The 24,756-nt window shown below is 42.7% G+C and overlaps 1 protein-coding gene across 4 annotated transcripts in view; it reads left to right on the plus strand.

Moving 5' to 3' along the window:
- Nucleotides 1–24,756, plus strand: part of COL11A1 (collagen type XI alpha 1 chain) — a 260,917-nt gene that overhangs the window by 225,381 nt on the left and 10,780 nt on the right. For all 4 annotated transcript variants that reach the window (XM_082227699.1, XM_082227697.1, XM_082227696.1 and 1 more), the window contains 10 exons: nt 12,960–13,013; nt 14,275–14,382; nt 14,477–14,530; nt 17,448–17,501; nt 17,686–17,793; nt 18,827–18,880; nt 18,992–19,027; nt 19,140–19,193; nt 20,580–20,829; nt 24,084–24,196. In XM_082227699.1, coding sequence (XP_082083825.1) covers nt 12,960–13,013; nt 14,275–14,382; nt 14,477–14,530; nt 17,448–17,501; nt 17,686–17,793; nt 18,827–18,880; nt 18,992–19,027; nt 19,140–19,193; nt 20,580–20,829; nt 24,084–24,196 — 885 coding nt within the window. The remainder of the gene's footprint in view (nt 1–12,959; nt 13,014–14,274; nt 14,383–14,476; nt 14,531–17,447; nt 17,502–17,685; nt 17,794–18,826; nt 18,881–18,991; nt 19,028–19,139; nt 19,194–20,579; nt 20,830–24,083; nt 24,197–24,756) is intronic.

Genomic DNA, 24,756 nt, shown 5'->3' on the forward strand with positions numbered 1-24,756 from the left:
CTTCCTTCATGGTTCCCCCAAAATTTCAATTTATGCTGCATATTATAGATACTCTATACTTTCACATTTTTACAAAAGAAAAACAAAAAGTTCACCCCCCACTGCTGTTCTTACTCAAACCCTGTTTGTGTTTTAACATATTTACACTGAGTTTTTAAGTATTTTGAAAACATTTCCCAATCTTTTAAAAAACCAGTCTCTCTCTGATCTCTAATTTTGCATGTCAGACATGCCAATTCTACATATTTTATCAATTTCAGCTGCCATTCTTCCTTGGTAGGTGCCACCTCGTTGTACCATTTTTGTGTGTATAGTATTTGTGTTGCCGTCATTTCATAAAGAAAAAGATTTATCTGTGGGGACAGATATCTGCTCCAGTTATCCCTGGTAATAAAGCTTCTGGTCTTTTTAGGAAAGTTACTTTAAATATCATTTTCAATTAATTATAAATCATCTCCCAAAAGCTATTCTCCATGTTCATGACATATGGTAAAATGAGCCTTCTACTTCTACTTCTTAACAACAACAACAACAACAACATTGCTCCCAAATTATTGTGTGACTCCTGTTTGTCTGTATCACATTCTACACATACACAGAGCTATTAAGAAAAGCAGTTCTGAGGTTTGCAATGCTATGAATTATCTGCATCATTCTCAGGAGTCTGCTCTAGCTCTTATTTCTCAGTTTATTATCATGCCCCTTTTCAATGTACAGTGGTGCCTCGCAAGACGAAAAGAATCCGTTCCGCGAGTCTCTTAGTCTTGCGGTTTTTTCGTCTTGCGAAGCAAGCCCATTAGCGGCTTAGCGGATTAGCGCTATTAGCGGCTTAGCGGGCTTTGCGGAACAGCTGATTAGCGGATTAGCGGATTAGCGGATCAGCTGATAAGCGGCTTAGCGGATCAGCTGATAAGCGGCTTAGCAGCTTAGCGGATCAGCTGTTAAGCAGCTTAGCGGATCAGCTGTTAAGCGGCTTAGCGGATCAGCTGATAAGCGGCTTAGCGGATCAGCTGTTAAGTGGCTTAGTGGCTTAGGATCAGCTGATAAGCGGCTTAGCGGCTTCAGAAAAAGGGGGGAGGAAAAAACCCCGCAGGAACTCGCAAGACATTTTTGTCTTGCGAAGCAAGCCCATAGGAAATTCGTTTTGCGAAGCACCTCCAAAACGGAAAACCCTTTCGTCTAGCGGGTTTTCCGTCTTGCGGGGCACCACTGTATCAGAAATTTACCACTATGGAAGTGTTGGTAAAATACAAATTCATTGAAATTAAATTGGTTAACTGGTTGAAAAGGCAGGTTAATGAACTAAAAATTATTTGATTCGGTGACAGCCAAAACAAAAATGCATTTTTCAGAGGAGTTTTATCATGGAACAACAAGAATGGCCAAGATATTTTCTTTTTTCTGTTTCGTTTATCCATAAGCCTGCATATATGCCTGCCAATAATAATAATAATAATACTCTTTCTTTTCTTTTTTTAAAAAGTAAGTTGATTGTCAGTGGCAATAATTCCATTTGGCCTTGCTCAGAAAACAACCACATATCACTACTTTATATTCTGTTGCTTAGAAAACACTATAGTCCTAAATTCGTTGAGTGAAGCTTACTCCCAAGTAATATGTTTTAAGATCATGATGTAAGATAGAATAATGTTCAGTGCCAAATAAAAAGCAATGTCTTAAATAGCAATGTTTTAGTAACCTTCAAAAAGTTGATAGGTCTGTAATTATCCTACTATCATTAGTCTTTTGACGCTTTGCAGATACACAATAATCTATGCAGATGTATGATCATCTAAACCCTCTTTCTCAACTAATTAGTTGAATTTTTAACAGTTTTTTAAACATACAGCAGCATTAAATGTAAGCCATAATCTATTTAACAAAATGAGATAAACTGTTCTATTTAATAGGCTTGAGTGAGCTGACATGCTTAATTAGTTTTATCTATTTTACACAATAATCTATTTGTTCCACCAACTTACTGCACATTTATAATGCTGAAAACGATTCCTGTGGCATTAGTAATCTTTCCACTAGAAGTGGGATATGACTTGGTCGAAGATTTAACAATGAATAAGTTTGTCAGAGCTGAGGGAAAAGGCTTTTTCCCATTGTAACTTTGTTTCATCCAGGCACAACACACTTGAAGGAAGTGTGCAATACCTCCCAGAGGCTTTTAAAAAGTGGGGAAATGAATAGACAGTTCTAATCCTTGGGAGCAAAGGAGCTTTACATCTTGCATCCCCAAGCCTGGGGAAGCTCATTCCCTCCTGGTCATTTTATCTCATCAGCTGAAGTACAAGATGGTGGCCAGCCATCCTAGTACAAATGCTATCTAGAATGGTTGTTTAATCTTGCTTAGGGATGAGGAAGAAATTAACGTTTCCGTTAAATATGAATCTACCAGATTCACACTTTCCCAAACTTTTTTGGGAAACTCTTTGGGAACTGAAAGAGTGTTGGTCCTCCCCCCATTCCTAGATCATTGGCCCATCACAAATTACTAGCATAAGCCAAGTGTGGAATTGGGCTTAACATGCTAAAATCATAGGCAGCAGCCTCATACCATTTGTCCATCTATTGTTTATCCACCAAGCTCAGTTTTGTGTATACAGTCGTACCTTGGATCCTGAATGCCTTGCAAGTTGAACGTTTTGGCTCCCGAATGCCACAAACTCAGAAGTGAGTGTTCCAGTTTGCAAACGTCGTTTGGAACCTGAACGTCCAACATGGCTTCCACAGCTTCCGATTGAGTGCAGGAAGCTCCTGCAGCCAATCGGAAGCCACGCCTTGGTTGTCAAACATTTTTGGAAGTCAAACAGACTTTGGGAACAGATTCTGTTCAACAACCAAGGTATGACTATACTCCGACCAGCAGCGGCTCTCCACATTCTAAGACCAAGGTCATCACTATCACCTACTATCAGATCCTTTTTTAAAACAGGAGGTACTGGAGATGAAACCTGGATTTTCTCCATGCAAAACATCTGTCCTGACACTTAGCTACGGTCTCTAGTGATATCCCTGGGAAACTGAGGAGCATAGAAAGCTACCTCATACTGAATCACACCACTGGATGATCTAGCTCAATATCTACAGAGACTGGTAGCTGTCCAGAGTTTCAGACACAGGAGTTTCTCAGTGGTAACTGGAGACGCACAGGGATTAAACTTGGGACCTTCTGCGTGCAAAGCAGATGTTCTGCCATTGAGCTCTTCCCCTGACTAAGGCTGCAACCCCATTTCTACTTACCTGGTAGTAAGCCCCACGGAATTCAATGGCATTTACGCCTCAGTAGACACAGTTAGAAGGGACACAGGTGGCGCTGTGGGTTAAATCACAGAGCCTAGGACTTGCCAATCAGAAGGTCGGCGGTTTGAATCCCCGCATCGGGATGAGCTCCCGTTGTTTAGTCCCAGCTCCTGCCAACCTAGCAGTTCGAAAGCACACCAGTGCAAGTAGATAAATAGGTACCGCTCCAGCGGGAAGGTAAACAGCGTTTCCGTGCACTGCTCTGGTTCGCCAGAAGCAGCTTAGTCATGCTGGCCACATGACCCAGAAGCCGTCTGCAGACAAATACTGGCTCCCTTGGCCAGTAAAGCAAGATGAGCGCCACAACCCCAGAGTCGTCCACGACTGGACCTAATGGTCAGGGGTCCCTTTACCTTTAGACGCAGTTAGGCGTGTGTTGTAAACCTCTCCTGTTGACACTGGTGGCATAAAAAAAAATGTTTGACTTTTGGTGGGATCATTTCTCAAAAGAGCAGTTTCTCTTAGAAGCTGTAGTGACAATTCTGCGGTACAAGCTACATTTCACAAGTGACACTGCTGGTTTTTCTTATGGTGCTGTGACTCCAGAACCCTTCTGGAAAGCAATGCCACTATGAATTTATATTTCCACCTACTCAGTAACAGGGAGATTGAGTGCAGATTCATTGCTTGGAAGCAGAAGCCCCCTGGGCTCCACAATCATGTTGACTAACATATCCATTGCCCTTTCTCCTTTCACTCCTGCACTCCCATCTCTGGTGTGTGTTCTCACCTTATTTCACCCCTCACATTTTCCCAGGCAGAAGCCCTCCTCCTTTCCCTTTTTTCTCTCTTTCACACTCTGGAGTGTCTTTGCAAATCAGTTTCTTCTTCCACCACAACAGTCAATTGGTCATTCCAGGAAGCCTTTAAATCAACGGTGCTGCATTTGGCAATTAAATTCTGTCTCCTCAAAACTTCAAGAATTTGTTAGTGTTTCTATCCAACTAGCCAAAAATGCTGGGGGTGAAATTCTGTGAAACAGTTAGCTTAAAGCTTTCGGCACCATCCCCAACCTGACCTGTTGTATGCACCAATTCAAGCTCAAGAATCTTGTTGTTTTAGCCAGAATGCTAATCATCTGTGCTTTGCACTACAAAGTGAAAAACCAGCTCTTGTCATAAGAGCATTCCTTTCCACAATCTATTTGCCAGGCAAAAATTGATCTGCTAAAATTACTTCATGGTGACTTCAGCATCTAAAAAAGTAGCATGTGAATCAGCTGTTATCGATCATGAGGTTTTCTGTTTTGTTTTTTTCAATGAAGGAGAGCCTCTCATTCTTTTACCATGATTCTAATGTTACTAAGACCCTATATGCCTGGAAAAAAATAAGGATTCAAAGTTTGAAGAAGAGTTGAGGGTACAGAAGCCCTGCCCCAGTGTTGGTTCCTCTAAGGTTCCTCTCAGACTTTCTCATAGACTTCCAGCTGAAGGTACTTAGAAGCTGTCGTGTGATCAGGAATATCGAGTCCCATGAAGGCCTAGCAGTGCTGCTGCCCTGCCCTGCTACAAGCCACCATTTTGAATTTTCCCCAGCACCACAAGGGTCCAGCTCTGGGATGTTGTGGGAATTTTTTTAAAAAAAACAGTGGCTAGGTGGGAGCCAAGGGAAAGTATTTTGCCAGGGGTCTACTTAACGTGGAGCTGGCCATTTATACTTGGTGCACACATTTATTATTATTATTATTATTATTATTATTATTATTATTATTATTATTAGCTGCCTATCTGACTGGGTTGCCAGAATCAGCTACTTTACAAAAAGACATTCACATCCATATGTAGAATGGGCCTTCCCATGGTAAAGGTAAAACGTTTGACCAGGTAACTGCGAGGCTTCTTTAAATGTCATGTAAAACAATATTTTTTTAAAAAAGGGGACGGGAGCTGGACTCTAACAATGATTTATGCTGGCTTTGTTTTCCCATTATGGGCAAAGCATTTTGCTTTCTCGGCAGGATGCCCCATGAACTTGTAAACCTTTCTTCCCCTCTGAGCAATATCTACACAGAAAGGCTAGTAGTATAGCAAACAGGTGTGGCTGCTTTTTTCATCCTAACAAACGGCCACATCATGTTTATGTGCCTGATAAATAATGAATGGCACTTTTCTTAAAAGACAAACAAGCATATTTTCAATCAGCTGACTGATGACTCCAAATAGCGTTTCGAACATGTTTTTCAAAGGGTTGAGGAATGAGATGAAGATAAACTGCTTCCCAGAATGAGAAAAGTTGCCTCTTTGGCCACTTTGTCGACTCATGGAATTATTTGCATTTGATAAATGCGTTCCCTTCAGAGCGTAAGATAAAATCATAAATAGGCAATGAAACAGTGGCTGGGCTCAGCAAGGGAGATCCAGATGTGCAAGCAGCCCCTGGCAATGGGAAAACTGCAAGTTCACATCTGGATTCATACGGCAACACCCCATGGAGTCTCCAGATGCATCTTTTGAGGCAAAGGGCAATGTATATTGGAAGACATTGGTTGTTATGCCAGACTAGTTGCCTGTAGCTTTCTATTCATGTATTTATTTCATCACATTTTTATTCCACCACACTTCCAAGGAATTAATGTGTCTCCACCTCCCTTTTTCTCTCTGTCTCAGAGAGAGAGAGAGGAGAAACAAGCCCAGGGTGACCCAGTGAGCTTCAACTGCAGCTAAATCAGAGCCCGTGGGTGGAGGACATACATTAATTCCGTGCCCTTCTTGTTGCTCAGATCTTTTGTGCCAGTTTTTTGTTGTTTTTTTAAGCCTGCAATACTACAAAACTCAAGCCGAGGAAAGTAAGATAAATAACAATTAGCCATCTTTTCTTTGTAGAAGCACCATCTGTGCAATGCCGGCAATCACAGGGTGTTAACGAGAGCCGTTCATTTACCCACTTTGCATTCAATGCAGAATTGGCACTGTTTGATAACGAATGCACCCCTTTTGTTTAGCAATCACGATTCATTGTGCTTATAATTTAGCGATCACAGTGTTCTTAAGCTCTGCTAATTAATGTTGCAGCTGCATTCCGAGATTATGCAAGAAACATATTTCTAGTTATAATGAAGTTCTTTCACAGCTTCTCCCACCAGAAGAGAATTGGTTTTAACCATTTTACAAGCTTGCTTGGAGTGGGTCCTGTGTAGTAATAGAACTCCTTAATTGCCTTCTCACAAAGGGAACTTTTGTGTGTTACACACTAACAAATCTGGGTTTGCTCCCAGAGGACCACAAAGACAGAGGGCGCCTCTTGCTAGCCATCTGACAAGTGTGCATGCATGTGCACGATGCACATACTGTACACTCCCATTTTCCATAGTCACACTTTAGAAGAAGAGCAGTTTGGATTTGATATCCCGCCTTTCACTCCCCTTCAGGAGTCTCAAAGCGGCTAACATTCTCCTTTCCCTTCCTCCCCCACAACAAACACTCTGTGAGGTGAGTGGGGCTGAGAGACTTCAAAGAAGTGTGACTAGCCCAAGGTCACCCAGCAGTTGCATGTGGAGGAGCGGAAACGCGAACCCGGTTCCCCAGATTACGAGACTACCGCTCTTAACCACTACACCACACTGGCTCTCCATTGGCTCTTTACATTGTTAAGTTTACATTTTTTAAAAAAATAGATGCCTAAGTAACTAAATAAGTGGCAAAGCCTTAAGAGAAAATGTTCTCCCTCTTACAGGGGTGCCAACTTGAATAAAATATTATGGGGCCCCAATGCAATTGATTACATAACGCAGTGTATACACAACATTTGAACGGGAATGCCCACAAAGTTTGTGGGGGCTCAGCCTCCTCAAATATTTTATTGTGGGGGTCAAAGCCCCCACATCCCCTGGGAGTTGACCCCTATGTCCCCTTATTATTGCCCCCAGCGTATCCCCATATGGTTTAATCCAATTTGGGGAGATTTACATTGTTGCTGTTGATAAGCAAATGCAACTGGAATGGGCAGTGCATTAAAGGAATTTTTTTACTAAGCTCTTATTAAATCCTACTGACCACCCATTGTGAGTCTGGAGTTGGGGGGAGCCAAGGCTTCTCCATTGACCAGGGTCATCTTTACCTGGGGGTGCAAGGGGTGTGGGGCACCCGGGTGTAGAAATCTGGCGGGTGCCAGGCACCCGCCGCTGAAGCCGCCTAAGTGCATTGTGTTGAGCTGCTATGCGGCAGCGGGATTAGTGGCACCTTTGACATGACTGATCTTGCGCCGCCTGCCTGCTAATGCTGCTTCAGGGAGAGCTCTCTGGAAAGTTTCGCTCACCAAAGCCAGGAGGAGGGGGAGTGACAGGCAAGAGGGAGAGACAGACAGAAAGAGAACGCGCCTTTCTAGTGACGCGAGCATGCACAGGCTACGGAAGAAGAACTCGTATATGTGCATTCACGAGGGCCCTCCCAGCTCCTCTAGAAATAAGGTTGCTCCCACAATGAAAGGCTGCCCAAGACAGCTCTCCCACGTATTATTATTATTTATTTATTATTTGATTTTATTTATACCCCGCCCTTCCTGGCCAAGACCAGGCTCAGGACGGCTAACATCAGGTATAAAAACAATTGATTAAAATACAACTTAACAACAAGATTAAAATACTACTTAAGATGCAGCCTCATTTCAGTGGAAGCCCAGGTCAAAAACTGGTTGTTGTTGTTTTTTTGGGGGGGGATGTCAAATCTTCACCAAGGCTAACTATCCAGACTGGTCCTATGTGGGCCAGAAAAGCCAGGGAAGTCCCCAAATAGGGGTTCCATCACAGAAGGAAAGGGAAAGAAGGGGAGGTGGATCAGGCTGGTTCCAAGCCAAAGGTCAGGTGGAACAACTCTGTCTTACAGGCCCTGTGGAAAGAAATCAGATCCTGCAGGGACCTGGTCTCATGAGGCAGAGCGTTCCACCAGGCCAGAGCCAGTGTTGAAAAGGCCCTGGCCCTGGTTGAGGCTAATCTGACTTCCTTAGGGCCCAGGACCTCTAGAGTGTTGCTATTTATGGACCTTAAGGTCCTCTGTGGGGCATGTGCACAATGCCCGTTCATTTCATCTTTCAGGCACCCCTCTATGACCATAAGCACATGTGTGGAGTCTTTACACCAACTCCCAATGTGTTCTTTGTCTTCTTTGGAAAAGCTGGTTTTAAACAAAACACACAAAAAAAAACTCCTTTTGGAGCCATGCAGGTGTGAGTGCTATTTATCAAATGATAATGGTGACATAAGGCATAGTAAAAGTTAATTTGGAGGCTAAACTAAATTTGGGGGTGCTGGGCGGATTTTTGCACGCCGGCAGCACATATGCTAAAGATGGCCCTGCCATTGACTACAATGTTGGGTGGTGGTGGTTCTGTTTCATGGGCAACTTTATATAGAGCCATTCTCAGTACATGCTGCAGACAGAGAAACACACACTCAGGAGATCTGGATTATGGGTATCTCATTTGTTTGCTGGGTTTTGGTGCTGGATGTACACCAAGGATCTTTAGTCAACCTCAGCTTTCCAATGAAGGTACATGCAACATGGGAAACCAGGAGCCTCTCCCATGCATGTCTTGGTCATGGTTCCCAAATTACATGACTAATGTCTGACATAGGTCTCTAGGATCATGTAGGTTCTTTCCATCCTGGTATCTGCTGTGGTGGGGCTTACATGGAAAGTTTCCACATGATCTAAGGAATTTTTGCAATGCAGATCACCAGACCTTTCTGATGTAGTGTGAGGCCTGACTATGGACAGTGCAAAGCAATCTGAGAATCTGACAAGAGAATCAGGGTCAAAGTGAGGACCTGTTGCCCTGCTGTAATGTGTGAAGCATGTCTTGTAGTGGGAGGAATTCTGAATTTCAGAAGGGGAATACATTTAAATCAATTCAGCATAGAAACAATGATAATGAAGGCACCTGGTTCATACAAATCAGCTGCAGATTGATGGACACATTAAATGCAGAAGTGTGGGAGCTCCATTCTTATGCAGCAGCTGAAACCATTAAAATGTTACACATGAACAGTTGTTGGAAGCTGCCCAGAGTGGCTAGGGAAACCCAGCCAGATGGGCGGGGTATAAATAATTGTTGTTGTTATTGTTGTTGTTGTTGTTGTTGTTGTTGTTGTTGCATGGAACAGTTTTCATGTGGCTGCATTTAAAGGCTGCACTTAAATTCACGACACCAATGCTTGCTTGTGTGAACCAGGCTTTAGATACAGCATGGCGGACAAGAATTTGTTTAATTTTAAAAAGGGGCTATTGTTGATGTCATATCACATGCCCTATGGCCTTCTTCACCAATTGCTCAGTGTAACCTTTCAGGAGTATCAAAGACAAGAGGCCCCGATGCAGCCACTGCTCATTAAAAGTGATCTTATTGATAAGATGTTGGACTCGTCAGCTTTACTACAGTGTATGCATCATGGAAGGAATGAAACAATCCCACTCTTTGAAGTCTTTTAAGAACTGCAGTGCCACGAGCTCTATCCAGCTGTCCAGATGCATGCATGCATCCAAGGGAGAAGACGTTAGAGATTGCAAAATCTCATTGAACTCAGCACAAGCAGCGGCGGTGACATCAGTGCTGGATTTACATATAAGCTAAACAAGCTATAGCTTAGGGCCCCACTCTGTGGGGGGGGGGCAAAACATTTAAAGGAAAAAGACTGGATGTACATTTCCAAAAAATAAGATAAAAAGCAAATAAAATAAAACCTACATACAGTTAGAGCTTAATAATTATTTCACTATTAATATACTTCTTCTTAATTGTATTTGAGTTCAACAAATACTTTGATAAAATACATATTTTGTTATGTGCAAATGGCTTTAGATACCTCTTAGGTCCATAAATTACCATATAACATATATTCAACAACAAAAACAGTGACAATTTGTTGTTGACAAAGGACATCTGGACATATAAAGGGCCCCATTACCTTCAGTAGCTTAGGGCCTCATCAAACCTAAATCCGTCCCTGGCTGACATTGCCATGATAAAAATAGGCAATTATTGGACATACATTTTAAAAGTCATACTCTTAAAAGTGGTCCCTTATTTTAAATGTGTTTGCTCATTCGCTGCGATGGCACTCCCGTGTATTTTCCATTTGAAGATGGATGAACGGCTGTTTTCTCCTTCCTTCCGAAAGAGCCGCTTTTCATTTCATTTGTGTTGCGGAGATCATCTTACTTCCATTACATATTTTAAATTCATTGTGTGTGGAGCAAGCTGTTCTCTGCAAAAAAATAAAATAAAATAATGCATGCTGCAACGTTATCAATCAATTCATCTTTAAGACACCCCAGCACTGTTTTGTGTTTTTGCTGACAAAGACTGGTAGTGTTCCTTTTCTAGAATTTAACTATGTGGGGTAGTACAGCAAAGGTTTTGGAAATATCCTCAGTGGGACCTGCACCTCCCCAAACTTGGCATTGACAGAAACATCTCCTCCTCCCCCTGCAGCCACCCTTCCAATCAGGCAAGTTATCGTTGTGTGGACATGCGGAGTCCCCCAGATCCTGAGTGGTCCCCCCATCATGTGGAATAACGACTCAAGACAACATGCTATGGGATTAAATTGGCCACAACTTTTTTAAATTTCAAATGTGGTTAGACCTTGGCTCAGGCATTGGGCATTATCCCTCCCCAGTCCCCAGCCGGGGACCTAGGGAGCATCAGGGTTATCCAGTGTGTGTGTGTGTGGGATGGGCCGGCTCTGGAGAACATATGTTCAAGCAGAGATAGCTGCCCCCATTACGCCGCCGCCGCAGGGGAGAGCAATGACGACCTTTCGGCGTACGGTCAAAGCCTCCCTTCAGAAACCCCTTTAACGGGGAACCCTGGTATCGCCACCACAAAGAGGAAGATGGACTAAAGGATTCCGCCCAAGGCCTGATACCACCAAAATTGTGACGTTTTGCTACAGGAGAGGCAAAACCTGCCAATGCAGGGGAATTCCTTTCCGGCCCTTTAACAGCAACCTTAACGTAGCAGCGCCTGGATACCTGTGAAGAAAAGTTAACCTGCAAAATAAGACATTAACTGAGGGTGGGTAGGGTGGGAGAAGCTCTGGAGCCAAGTGAGAATTCCCAGGTAAGATCCTCCCTCTATTGTGTGGGCAGGTAATCCCTCCCCTACCTGGCCTGGTCTCCTTGGCAACGCTTCCCCCAGGCGGGATTGGACAACTAACTGAGGTAGGCGGAGACCTCCAGGCATCCCACCTGAGGGAAGGCGAAGCCAAGCCTATGCTGATGGAGCTGCTCCAGATCCAGGCGCTGTGCACGTCCACACAAAGGGCGCCCCCCATTTTTATGCGGGGAGCGGTCATTGCTGCTCAGAGGGACATAGTAGACAAGTGAGCAGGCAATATTTCTGCCTCTCACTTTCTTTCCCGTTTACAGTCAAGCAAGCATGGTGAGGATTGGCAGCAGGTCCAGGGGTTGGCAGTGGGCTGCCCTAATGTACCCGGGGTTGGCTGCTTCCCTGAGGAGATACAGGCTCATATGTAATCAGATAATGCCTCCTTGGGAGATTTGTGTGTAAAGCACGGCATGCAAATTTCCCAGGCTGAAAAACGTGGACCAGGAATTATCACACAGCCTTCGTCAGGCTCCGTTCAATAACACTGTACAATTGCTCAGAAGGAAGAATAGAATTTGGAATGAAGAACTGCCTTCAGTTCTTTCTGAAAGATCTCCATTGGCTACCTATATGTTTCTAGGTGGAATTTAAAGTGCAGGTATCAACCTTTAATTAGCCGTAAACAACTTGGGACCCAGTTATCTGAAGCAAAGCCTCTCCCAGGGTTAGCCTCTCCCAGGGTTAGCCTCTCCCAGGGTTAGCCTCTCCCAGGGTTAGCCTCTCCCAGGGTTAGCCTCTCCCAGGGTTAGCCTCTCCCAGGGTTAGCCTCTCCCAGGGTTAGCCTCTCCCAGGGTTAGCCTCTCCCAGGGTTAGCCTCTCCCAGGGTTAGCCTCTCCCAGGGTTAGCCTCTCCCAGGGTTAGCCTCTCCCAGGGTTAGCCTCCCTGGGCTCATAGTTCTAGAAGGATACTGTCCATGGGGCCATGAGGCAGTGTCTTCTGCATGGTGGCACCCTGATTACAGAATGCCCTCCTTCTGGGAGCATGACTGGCACTGATATGGCTAGGATTTCAGCACCAAATAAAAACTTAACTGTTTGCCTAAGCCTTTGTAGGATTTTAATTTGTCACTGTAATGGGAGCCATATAGGCTATCTGGGGCTTTTAATTACTGATTTTATGTTTGTTTTATCTGCTCTTCCATCTCCGTTTGTTGATTGTGGTTGTTTTAAACTTAAGTGTAAGTTTGAAATCTTATTTTTTTTTTTACTACTGCTACAACTACTTATGTTATCCTGTACCTTTCTTGTAAAGCACTTTGGGTGTGTGTCATTATAGGAAAGTGGATTATTAAAAAATGTACAAAGAGATGTATTTCTAATTTTATTGAGCCTTTGACCTTCTAGCAACAATTGCAATTTGGATTTTTAGCAAAGTGACCAGCTCAGTTTTGAAGTTGATTCATTTCTTTACTTTTATCATTCTCTAGTATTTGACCAAATCTAAACTAAACATACTTTTCTTCAGTTTGATGTATGTTTTATAACCAACTCTATTTGTGAGCCGGCAGATATCCTACACACATAACTTTTATCCTGTTGTGACAGGGACCTCCAGGAGCAGCTGGTGCCGAAGGAAGGCAGGGTGAAAAAGGAGCAAAGGTAAAATTGATGCGTTTTATGCTACAAAAATAGTGTGTTGTTTTTTCCTCCAAAGTGCATGCTGTGGTTGGTGTCAGCTGCAGAGAAATTGCCTTTTCTTTTCATGCTCCCGGCTTCTGCCCCTTAGCATCCGAAGTCAAGTGTAAATGATATTTGCTTACTTTCTTTTCAAACTGTGCACAGGGCCAATGCACATGAAAAGATGAGCTGGTAATTATAAAGCCAGAGGCTTATTACAGTCTCAGTTTGCCCCTTATTAGTGGCCACGTGATAAGAAGCCTACACGCATTGTATCCATGTTCCACACTGTATTTGCAATTGAATTTGCAATTTGCAATTATCGAATGATAAACAGGGTTCTGGCGACAAAATAAAGATTGACACCTGACTGGTGGTGTTCACAGTTAGCCCACATCTTGGGCTAGGCATGCTAGAAGAAAATAGGAAGAGCAGGACTATGTGGACTGACACACAGCATTTCTGCACCTCCACAACACAGAGAAGATAGCTCCTTTCTACAGCAGTTCCACAAAGGCAGTAACACAAAAGATCATTGTAACTGGCAGGAAATCCTCCATATTCACACCCATCTTGTTCTGATCTAAAAATGCATACAAATTGAGGAATGGGGAGGAGAGGCCATGGAAGAATGTCCAGTGCCCTTCCTTTAGTTTGAGAAGTGCACAATACTTTAAGACGCATGGCTCTAGACGCATTTGAACCACAGCCAGTCATGGACACATTGAAAGTGTGCACAGGAGATACATGTTTTCAAATACAGTGGTTACATACACTTCAGGTTACAGACTCCACTAACCCAGAAATAGTGCTTCAGGTTAAGAACTTTGCTTCAGGATGAGAACAGAAATCGTGCTCTGGCGGCACGGCAGCAGCAGGAGGCCCCATTAGCTAAAGTGGTGCTTCAGGTTAAGAACAGTTTCAGGTTAAGAACGGACCTCCAGAACGAATTAAGTACTTAACCCGAGGTACCACTGTACCTGTTTTGCCCAGTCACAGTTCTTCTGAAGTTTAAAGAGAATTTATACAATGGGGCTTCCTTCCAGTTACATTTGAGACAAGCAAGGTTACCTAGGGCAGAGAATTTGAACAGAAAAATGGGGAAAAAACTGTGCCAATACATTGTACCCTGATCCTCTGAACGCATAAGAACACAGGCTGACCAATCCCTTCTCACACTCTGTTTTTTCATCTAAATGCAATGGCCAGACAATCCATTGACATCACTTTCCCCGTTTTGTAGGGGGAACCTGGTTCAGAAGGTGCTCCAGGAAAAACAGGCCCAGTTGGACCTCAAGGTCCTTCAGGGAAACCTGGTCCAGAAGGTCTTCGGGGTATTCCTGGCCCCGTGGTGAGTACATTGACCGCAACATGTTAGCATCTCTCGCTTCTTGTCTTCCATGATATGCTCTTACCTAAAAAATCCTAATTTGTTTTTCCTATAGGGAGAACAAGGTCTACCTGGAGCACCGGGTCAAGATGGTCCTCCAGGTCCCATGGTGAGCACCTTTCCTTATGGGGCTTTTGATTAAACAAAGTTTCCTTAGGGATGCTGACTATTACAGACCAAGTTGGGCATTTCTGCTGGATTTTGTAGCTGGAAACGGTAGGGGAGAAGTATTAATGATTTGTCACACATCCTGAAAAATTTAAACTTTGGTTACTCTTAAAGTTCAGATTGAACTTTGCCGTAGATGCTGACTCCATGCTATTTCCAATGGACTGCATCTGTGAGGAGAATACCAAACCTAAGATAAAGTAGGAGGACAGAACATGCTGCAGGTGAAAATTGTGTTCTGCATCTCAGAAGCCTTTAAAAAAGAAAATGTACCATCGCTATTTCACTTTTTGTCCATGAATTATGTATTTGCTTTCTGCATCTAATGATATCCTAAAGAAGAAATGGAAAAGATACACACTGAATAATGTTTTTGCACATGAAGAGTTAGGGCTGTTTTCAATCTGCACTTGGTTGAAGGGGTCACTTACCATTCCTAACAACACAATGATTTCACAGATGTCTGCTGCCAGCAGGCAACCAGCATTCAGAATGCACTGAGAGCCCAACCCTATGTATGTTTACTTTGAAGTAAGTCCCACTGAATTCAGTGGGGTTACTTCCAGGTAAGCTTGTATATGATTGCAGCCCAAGTCACTTCAGATCCCTATCCCCAGCCCCTCAGATCTCCACAAGCAGATGCTCAATGAGTCCTTATCGTACATTCTTATAAGTGTGTCTAGGGTTGCAGCTTAGTAGACCTGAGTTTGGCTTTCCCCAATATTATGCCATACGAATAATATCAATAGCATTCCTTCTGCAGATTGAGGAAAAAATTAAGATGCATTTATTAAGTTTTCGAAGACAACAAGCAAGACAAACAGCAGTGAAACAATGAACAATGACTGTGTGGGACACATTAGTGCAGTGGGAATAAAATTAACAAAAGGTTCAATACATTTTTGCAGACATCATAATAAAATAGATTCTTTGAAGGGACATTTTAGAATGTCTCAATGTCTTAATGTTGTATTTTAATCTTGTTTTTAAGTTGTATTCATTCAACTTGTTTTTATTATTGTTTGTTAGCTGCCCTGAGCCCAGCCTTGGCTGGGGAGAGTGGGGTATAAATAAAATTTATTATTATTATTATTATTATTATTATTATTATTATTATTATTAAAAGAGTCACATATCAATAAGGTAACCTCACCACATAGAGACATGTGTCATTGGGGGTACATGCAGGACATGGTTTTTATTTATAAAGCATTAGTGGGGGGTGCCCAGTGCTTCCTGGGTATGTTTAGAAACCAAAAACTACTGTGGCATTTAAATGGATGATGAGTTTGGGCCTATCCCATCAAAGATCAGGTGAAGTCAATCCATAGTTATATTTTGGTCCAGGTTGAGGCAGGCCTCCACCCCCACCCTGGGAACACTTGTGGGAAATTTGACAACAATAACTTGAGAGTCGGCCAAACCTTAGCCAAAAAATGGGTGAAGTCACACCACAGTCTGCCATCAGCCTGCCTTCTTGAATCAAAATGGTTCTTGCTGACCAAGCATGAACAAAGACTGTTCCCCGCCCTCTCACCACAAACTTTCATGTCAGAAACATCTTGAGAGGCAGCTGAAGCCATGCCAAAAATTGGGTGAAGTCACACCAAAGTCATGTTTTGGTCCACCATCTTGATTCAAAATGACAGCCAGCAACCAAATCTTAATGCAGGTCCCCACCCCCCACCTCGGGAACCCGTCTGGCAAGTTTGGGAATGATATCTTAAGAGGTGGCCAAATTGATGCCCAAAAAGGGGGAGTAAAATCACACCAAAGTTAGTTTTCAATCCTCATCTTGATTCAAAATGGCAGGCAGCATCCAAACATCGATGGCCACTGCTCCCACCTCTAGAACCCTCATGCCAAGAGGGTTGCCTGAGCCAATATCTCAGGAGGCAGCAAAACCTGTAGTAAACAAACGTAGAGACAAACCATTTTCCAAAATAAGTAGTAGACATAAATGGAAACCATAAAACATCCAAATGGACTCATTTTATAACTCCTCTTAGAACCATCTTATGATGGTTTAAATTCTCAGACAAAGCAATGTCCCACAACGTCTCAAACCATCTATCCTTAGAGGGAACTTATGCAGACTTCGATGTCGTGGATCAAGATGCACACACACACTGTTACGCTCAACAGTCTCCCTCTTTTCCCCTCGATGAACATTTGATCAATGCTGTCATCCAACAATGCTGATCACCTGTTGGAGGAGACCCTGGGAGGGTGTTTGCAACTGGATTCCATTTCCTTGGCAGGCAATCAGCATTGCCAGAGATGATAACATGGATTTTGTTTCTAAAATTTCTGTTTCTAAAATTCAGGGCACAAAGGTTGTTGAGCTTTTTTGCAGAAATCGATCAAGAGATCCTGGACATTTTGCCGATTTTCCATATTTTCCTCCCAGACCCTATTTCCACTGGTTAAATCCTGTCACTGCCCCTAATGTTGAGTGCTGCTCTCAGGGTTCAGAAGCATTGAAGATGCACCCCTTTCACTCAGGTGGTGGGTGGGTAAAACTGCCCAAAAGCAAAACTAAGAAAACAGGAACACCAAAAACTTGTTCAAATGGTTCGTGCATCAGTGAGTCTCTTCAGAACCAGACTGGGACCTTTAAATGTCATTCAAGGTGGGTTCAAATTGGCGTACGCCATTAGTGCAATGAACTACTCTGATCTGCGCTCATTGTAAGGTCACGTTGCTTAAGGTCACCTTTTGCCCTGCGGTGTGTGCTCCAACATTGCCCATTGAATGCTGCAAGATGTGATTATGCCTTTCGTGGTTCTGGTAAATATCACAAAATTACAAAATAAAGTCATGTCTCCATTTAACGGGCTTGTCCTTGATATCCGTAGGGTCCACCTGGCTTGCCTGGCTTGAAAGGAGATCCAGGTTCCAAGGGTGAAAAGGTGTGTGAAAATTTATCTTTCATATGTAACCCAAACAAAAAGTACTTGATGCATCCATTAACTCTCATAATGTAGTGATTTATTTGTTTTAAATTTGATGTAGCCCATTCATTTTTTTTAAAGTTGTTTTTTTAAAAAAAATAAAATAAAATTAACCACAATCTTTAATTTGGATATTTTCCAGGGGCATCCTGGTTTGATTGGTCTGATCGGACCTCCAGGAGAACAGGGAGAAAAGGGTGACAGGGGTCTGCCAGGCCCCCAGGGAGCCACTGGAGCAAAAGGAGATGGAGTTAGTAAAACACACACACACTTTTCTTATTGGTTTCATTCCTGTTAACCAACTACCCTCTCTCCAAACTAGCATATTCTTGCATAGTTCTGGGTATATAGAACAAATCTGTTCAGCACGGGGGGGGGGGGGAGATTTATGAGGGCAGATGAATAGCAGAACCACAATCTGCTCTGACAATGGAAACTCTTTAAATGAAGAAAGCCGGGAAATGTGAGCTCCTATATTTTACTACTGAGCTATTTTCCTTTTAAAAGATGTCAATTAAATACTCCGGGGGCAGCTCAGCTCTGTTTCATTTCAGCAGAGCTTGCATGGGAGAATTTCCTTTTGGGTTGTGTCTACTTTTTTGTGCAGTTACCGGGGGGGGGGACAACCACTTTGGAAAACATAGTTCAGAAATAATTGTAGAAGACCACACCAACAGAGAGAAAAAGAAAACCGTGAGCTCAAAACACAGAAGACTAGTATACAAGATTTTTGCAAATGTACCTTCTGTTAAATTAAAGCCTTAATAGTAATAGTGATCTCATATCATCCCAGTAGATTTTGGGACATCCCCCATCCCCATAAGCCAGTAATTAGGAGCCTGTGTTAATTATTTCTGTCTGATTAAATGCTATTGGCTTATTCATCAGCGTGACATACTAATTTTTCCTAACCCTATGCCTGTTTTGAAGATTTCTCTTTATTTTCCCACTCATTTGCCACAATGTCGCTAATGACACCCGACAAATTTCTGCTTGCTTTCTTGTGCAACCCCTCAAATTGTTTAAGAGATTTGTGGGTTAAATGAAATGAAATGAAATCTCAGTTCTTATGATCCTTTTGATACTTAGAAAAAACAACAACCCTGTTTTTCAATATTTCTCATCCATATCATGCAAAACAAAACAAAACAAAACAAGCAAGCCTTGATAGAACTCCAGCAGTTTCACTTGCAACTCGCTGTCTATGTAATTTTTAGCACCAATAGAGTCAGGTTCTCAGCTTTCAGAGGAATAACTTGACTTTGTACCTCTTCTTTTTCAAGGGAATTCCTGGTTCTGCTGGCCCACTCGGTCCTCCCGGTCCACCTGGCTTACCTGTAAGTAGCCGCGCCCAGCATGTCTCCTGCCATGCCCATCACTTTTGACATTTGCACCTTGGCAAATGCAACATCGTCTAATGATACCTACCTTTTCCTTTTTTCTTTTAGGGACCCCAAGGACCCAAAGGCTCTAAAGGTTCCACAGTAAGTCACTTTGCTCTCAAATTCATCTTTCTTTTTTCCATTGCTGATGGTTATTTGTTCCAGTTGGTTACAAAATGACCACTAATACGGTTTCCCTTGTACTCCTTCATAGGGTCCTGGTGGTCAGAAGGGTGATGGCGGTTTACCTGGACCCCCTGGACCTCCTGTAAGTAAAATGGATACTTACCCAATGAATTTTGCAAGTGTTATGCTAGTTATTGGGTGAAAACCACATCCTCTTGATGAGGATTCATGTTCTGTGTATCTATAGCTCCTTGCCGCTTTCTACAACTAGCAAAACAGTAAACAACTTATGGGGGAAAATAGTGAAATGGTGAAAATTTCCCTGATTAGTACAGGTCACCAAAATTTATTGATTATTTTTACGATTGCCTGGGTGGAAAACTTTACTTGCTTAATCAGGGAACACTAGATACACATCAAATAGAAGGGATTGGCTAGAGTTTCATGCGGAGCTTGCAGTCTCGTAAGATTTCTCCCTCTCCCTCTTTGCAATTATTGACATTTTAAACCCAACATTTAAATTGGCTTTTATAAGTTACACTAATAGGTAATCTGTCAATGTCCACATTTCCGTGTGTGAATATTTGATCAGGCCTACTTGAAGCACATACTTCATAGTCAAATGCTGCAGCAGTAATATCCAGCTAAGTTATCAAATTGGTGTGAAATAAAGGATGCACTGATTTTCTGATACGCAGCATTGACTCTGGCCTGATTTTTAAGTGCAACTTGTTTGTAAATACAAAACAGCAATTACCCTCATCATCTCTTTGTCTATGGACCTAATGTGTGAAACAGACCAAATGCAACTCAGCTGTCAGTTATAATAATTTTAATAATCATATGTATTAGCTATGGAAGCCAAACAGTGGTCAGTAAAACTCTTGTCTGTCTGTCTGTCTGTCTGTCTGTCTCTGCAAATACAAGGGAGTTGCCAGGCCACAATATGTAGCTGTTGGGCTTTCCTTCTCCTATATTTATTTTTTACGCCACCTTTTCCCCTGATAGGACTGAAGGCAGCTCAGTGGGCCACAAGTATAAATGAGTGAGCCATTATAGCTCGGAAATAAGCCAAAGCATTTTATTTATTTTTTAGTAGCAAGAAAAATACTAAACCACAAGAAAGTAGCTTGGTCCTGTTCTGAATGAGCCCACATTCAAAGCTGCACCCTCCAGCTATGCAAAGCTGTTGACCAACAGAGAAAGTGGAGGTTTTGAGGCCTTCCCTTGGCTGTCACAGGCTTAACATGGCCCGGAATGAGACAAATATGCCTCTTCTGCCACCTGAATATGGAAGTTTGAAGGGCCAAAAATCAGAAGGGGGAAGCCTTGCAGATAACCCCTGGGAATCCTCTGTGTGGCTTCCAATTGCCACCTTGATGCCGCAGTCTTGCTTTTAAAAGGATTTTGTTTTCACGCCCTGAATCCAAGTGAAGAGCTTAATATCCCTTAGGCTTTTTACCCAATCTTGTGTGACTTTCTAAAAAAAAAAGTGGCAGAGAAAGGTCATTGCCTTTGCTTTCCCCAGGGCCCTCCGGGTGAGGTGATTCAACCTTTGCCAATCCAGTCACCCAAAAAGACCAGAAGATCTTCAGATGCCATGATGTCTGATGCAGCTGACAGCATCCTGGATTACACCGACGGCATGGAGGAGATCTTTGGCTCACTTAACTCTCTGAAGCAGGACATCGAGCACATGAAATACCCAATGGGGACTCAGAACAACCCAGCCCGAACATGCAAGGATCTCCAGCTCTGTCACCCAGACTTCCCAGATGGTATGTTAATGTTACATGACAAAAGGCAAATGCACTGAAGTTGTGATTTGCTAAACTATAATGTCAGGTCATTTATTCTAGTTATATGGCTAATAAAGCCTCTAAAAAGAACTAAATAAAATGCCCATTAAATCCATTCATGCAGGGTTTTTTTTTTTTTTTAAAAAAAAGTCCTTAGTACTTTAGCACCACCTGAAGAAACTTTGTTTCTGAGCGGGGGGGACGGGGGGACTGTTAGCTTGTTTATGGGTGGACGAGGGAGGATGGCATCTCCCCTTATGAAATATTTGCTGAAGAAGTAAAAATAATTCACCTTTACTATGCAGGAAAAGTGCTACGTGGTACTGTGAATATCAATTTGTTTTAAATAGCATGATCAAAGACAGACACTCCAAGTGTTCAGGGATTATAACTCTACACAATGGTGATAAAGGAGGAGAATGCAAAACTTGGCAGCATGGCTGAAGAGCAATTTCAGAAGAGGAAAGGGGATTGCGTACTTACCAGGGATTGTTGCCATAGGTTGTCCAGACATTATCATGGGACATCTGCAGAGAGGTCTTCTGAGACCAGCCAAAGGTGGTATTGATGGTGGGAGATTGGTGGTAGTGGTGGCGGTGATGAGAGAATTACCACATGAATAATAATTATCAGCTTTGTTCCTGCTTCAGCTGAGGCAATGGTTTTGTTGGGCCCAAGAAAAGGGCAATAACAAACTGAATAGGGTTCACAACTCCCTAAACTCAGCCTTTTATTTCCCTAGAACCACTAAAATGGCTGAGTGGGAAGAATGGATAAGAAAGATGGTGGACTATGCACAACTGGCAAAGTTAGCAGTCAAAATAAGAAAACCTAATGAGGATTGTTTTGTGGGAGAATGGAAGCCTTTGTAGGGGATACCACTTAAAGAAATACTATAGAATGATGATCTCGTAAACAGGATTTGAACTATGAGAAAAGCAAGGAATTGGAGATTATTGAATTGTTGTTATGGTACAAGAGATAGAAGATAGGGTGCGGCAAAGGGGGAGAAATGGAAAACACCATGGAAAATGGGATGGGAAGTCAACAAAAGAAAAGAAAAAAATATATTCTGTATTGGAGTGTATATGTGAAAATGTAATAAAATATAACAGAAAAAATGGATGAGTGGGCCAGGATTGACATGCAGAGGTTAGGTAGTGACCATAAGAAGACTTGGCAAATGTCCCAAAGCAGCTTACAGAAAAAATAAAACATGCTCAATTTAAAATGCAGAGAAGAACCGTAGAGCAACATTCATGATGCAAAGGTTTCCTGAAATAATGCTGTTTTAAGCTGAGGTCTGAAACTTGGCAGAGACAGTGTCTGCCTGATTTCTAGTGGGAAGGAATTGCATAGAGTAGGGTCTCCTACACTGAAGGTATTGTATGTCTCCTTCTTGACATGAATCATACTTCTGGTCTATGAGGGACCAACTCATGGTTCTACCCCAGATCATCTCTGTGATTGACGTGGGACAGTCAGGCAAGGCAGTCTTTAAGATATCCTGAGCCCAAGTTGTTCAAGACTTTGAACCTGGTCCAAGAAGCAGATTGGAAGCCAGTGCAGGTCTCTAACAGCAGTAAAATGTGCTGGCAGTAGTCTGTTCCCATCACCGGTCCAGCCTCAGAGTTCTGCACCAGCTATAACTGAAGCTTCCAGACCTAAAAACAACCCCACATTAAACAGCAAATGTTGTTGTTGTTTAGTCATTTAGTCGTGTCCGACTCTTTGTGACCCCATGGACCAGAGCACGCCAGGCACTCCTGTCTTCCACTGCCTCCCGCAGTTTGGTCACACTCATGTTAGTAGCTTCTGTAACACAGTCCAACCATCTTGTCCTCTGTCGTCCCCTTCTCCTTGTGCCCTCCATCTTTCCCAACATCAGGGTCTTTTCCAGGAAGTCTTCTCATGAGGTGGCCAAAGTATTGGAGCCTCAGCTTCAGGATCTGTCCTTCCAGTGAGCACTCAGCAAATATATAGTTGCATTTAAATAGCATTTATATCACTAATATTTACCACATTCGGCTGCAGTAGATTGTAGAGCAATAGAAAACAGGCCGTGTTGTTCAAGAGGAATCTGATTTATAATTCTCTGTCTGAGCTGGAATTTTCTTTAACCCTATGGCAAGGCTTAAATGAAGAGACTAGCATTCACGCTGTCTTTCTGCTTTCATATTCCTTTTATCATGTGATGTTTCCCCCCTTTTTTCAAGTATATTTTAGTTACTGTATAGAACATGTTGATCTCATTGCAAAGAAAAAAGAGATGTGGTCTTGAGGAGGAATTAAGCAGGTCTTGTGAGAAGCTGCATAAGGTGAACAGAGCCGGCAGGTCATAATAATCACCACACAAAAATTCAAACAGTTTATAACAGTTATCTTTTATTGCTTATTGACCCAGTCTTAGGTTTTGATATCCTCAAAGGCAATATTGTTTTTATTGTGTCAAAGCTGCACTTATACCCGAAGGGTGATATTTCCTTCAGACTCAGCTTTCCCCCCCTCTTCCACTTTACTCTTTGTACCTTTCTGTTGGAACTGCACTGCTTCTTGTTAAGGATATCATATGGTTGCTTATTTACCCGTGTCAAAAATCCCTTGTCTGTAGAAAGCTAGCACATCAGGGAGCATCTAGCCTCCTTCCTGACATACAGGTTTTCTACATGCAGGGAGTATTCAAATACATGAGAACTATTCAAGAATGTGATTCCTCCTTTACATTCTAAAGTAGCACAGTCCTGGGGGAGCAAACCATATTTATAATTGTGTAAAGCAATTCTTGCTCATTACAGTGGTGCTGATTTATGTGTGCATCACAGATCTCCCTCCTTCTTCCCCCCTCAGGCTGTATGCCTGATAGAGGTTCGATTCTGGACCTGCTGTTCAAACTACTTAGCCGGTTTCTCACTCTACGGGTGCTGTGCCCCTGAGGGAAAAAACACACTGTTGACCAGTGTTATTTGTCTGCTGTGGTTCTGACTCCCACGCAGTGTCGCTGTAAAATCCTTCAAAAATGGTTGCCTATGTTTTCTGAAGCACAAGATAAATGTGCAAGCCTATATTGCGGGAACAGAAAATAATAGGGAGGGCATTTTATTCTGTGCAAAGGTACAAAATGTCTAATCTCATCATTGCATATTTTTTTTACAACCTCATTTAGATGGCAGTAACGGCTGAGCATCGGCTTAATGAATTATTGGAAGTAATTCCCCTTCTTCTTCATTTCACAGGAGAGTATTGGATTGATCCTAACCAGGGCTGTTCCGGGGACTCTTTCAAAGTGTACTGTAATTTCACAGCAGGCGGGGAAACTTGCATATATCCAGATAAGAAGTCAGAAGGAGTAAGTACCCATCTTCCCCGCATTTGTTGTTGACTGTTCCTACTGTGCTGCTTCGAGATTCTGACTAAAACCGGGGGGGGGGGGATCCTGTCACATTTTTGTTCATGTGCCTTTCCTTGCGGGATAATTACTCCATTACATTTACATAAATTTGAACAAAGCAGTGAAGTGATAATACAGTGTTAGCAGAGATCGGAGGCCTCCCACAGTCCCTTATGCAGTGCAGATGTAAGCTGACTGCACCTGCTTGCCACTACATTTCTTTTCCTTCTCACACCACAGCTGTGCAGCCATTTCTAACGAGGGCATGAAGCTCAGGCTCCATCCTGGAAAATAAAGTCATGTTTTTCTTTCCGTTCTTGTTTTTCTTAACCCTTTCTGGGGAACCATTTCGGTGTGTGCATGCGAGCTGCTTCTTTGCTCCTTCTCACAGAAAGCCGGGTGACAACTCCTCTCGCTCAATCTCCTTGTCTGACTACAGTTTACACGGGGCATCTCCACACTCGAGCCCAAATCCTGCTGAAGGGATTCATGCACAGAATCAGATCTCTGCATTGCTC

Source organism: Podarcis vaucheri, assembly GCF_965113315.1.
Source record: "Podarcis vaucheri genome assembly, chromosome: 6".
NCBI lineage: Eukaryota > Metazoa > Chordata > Lepidosauria > Squamata > Lacertidae > Podarcis > Podarcis vaucheri.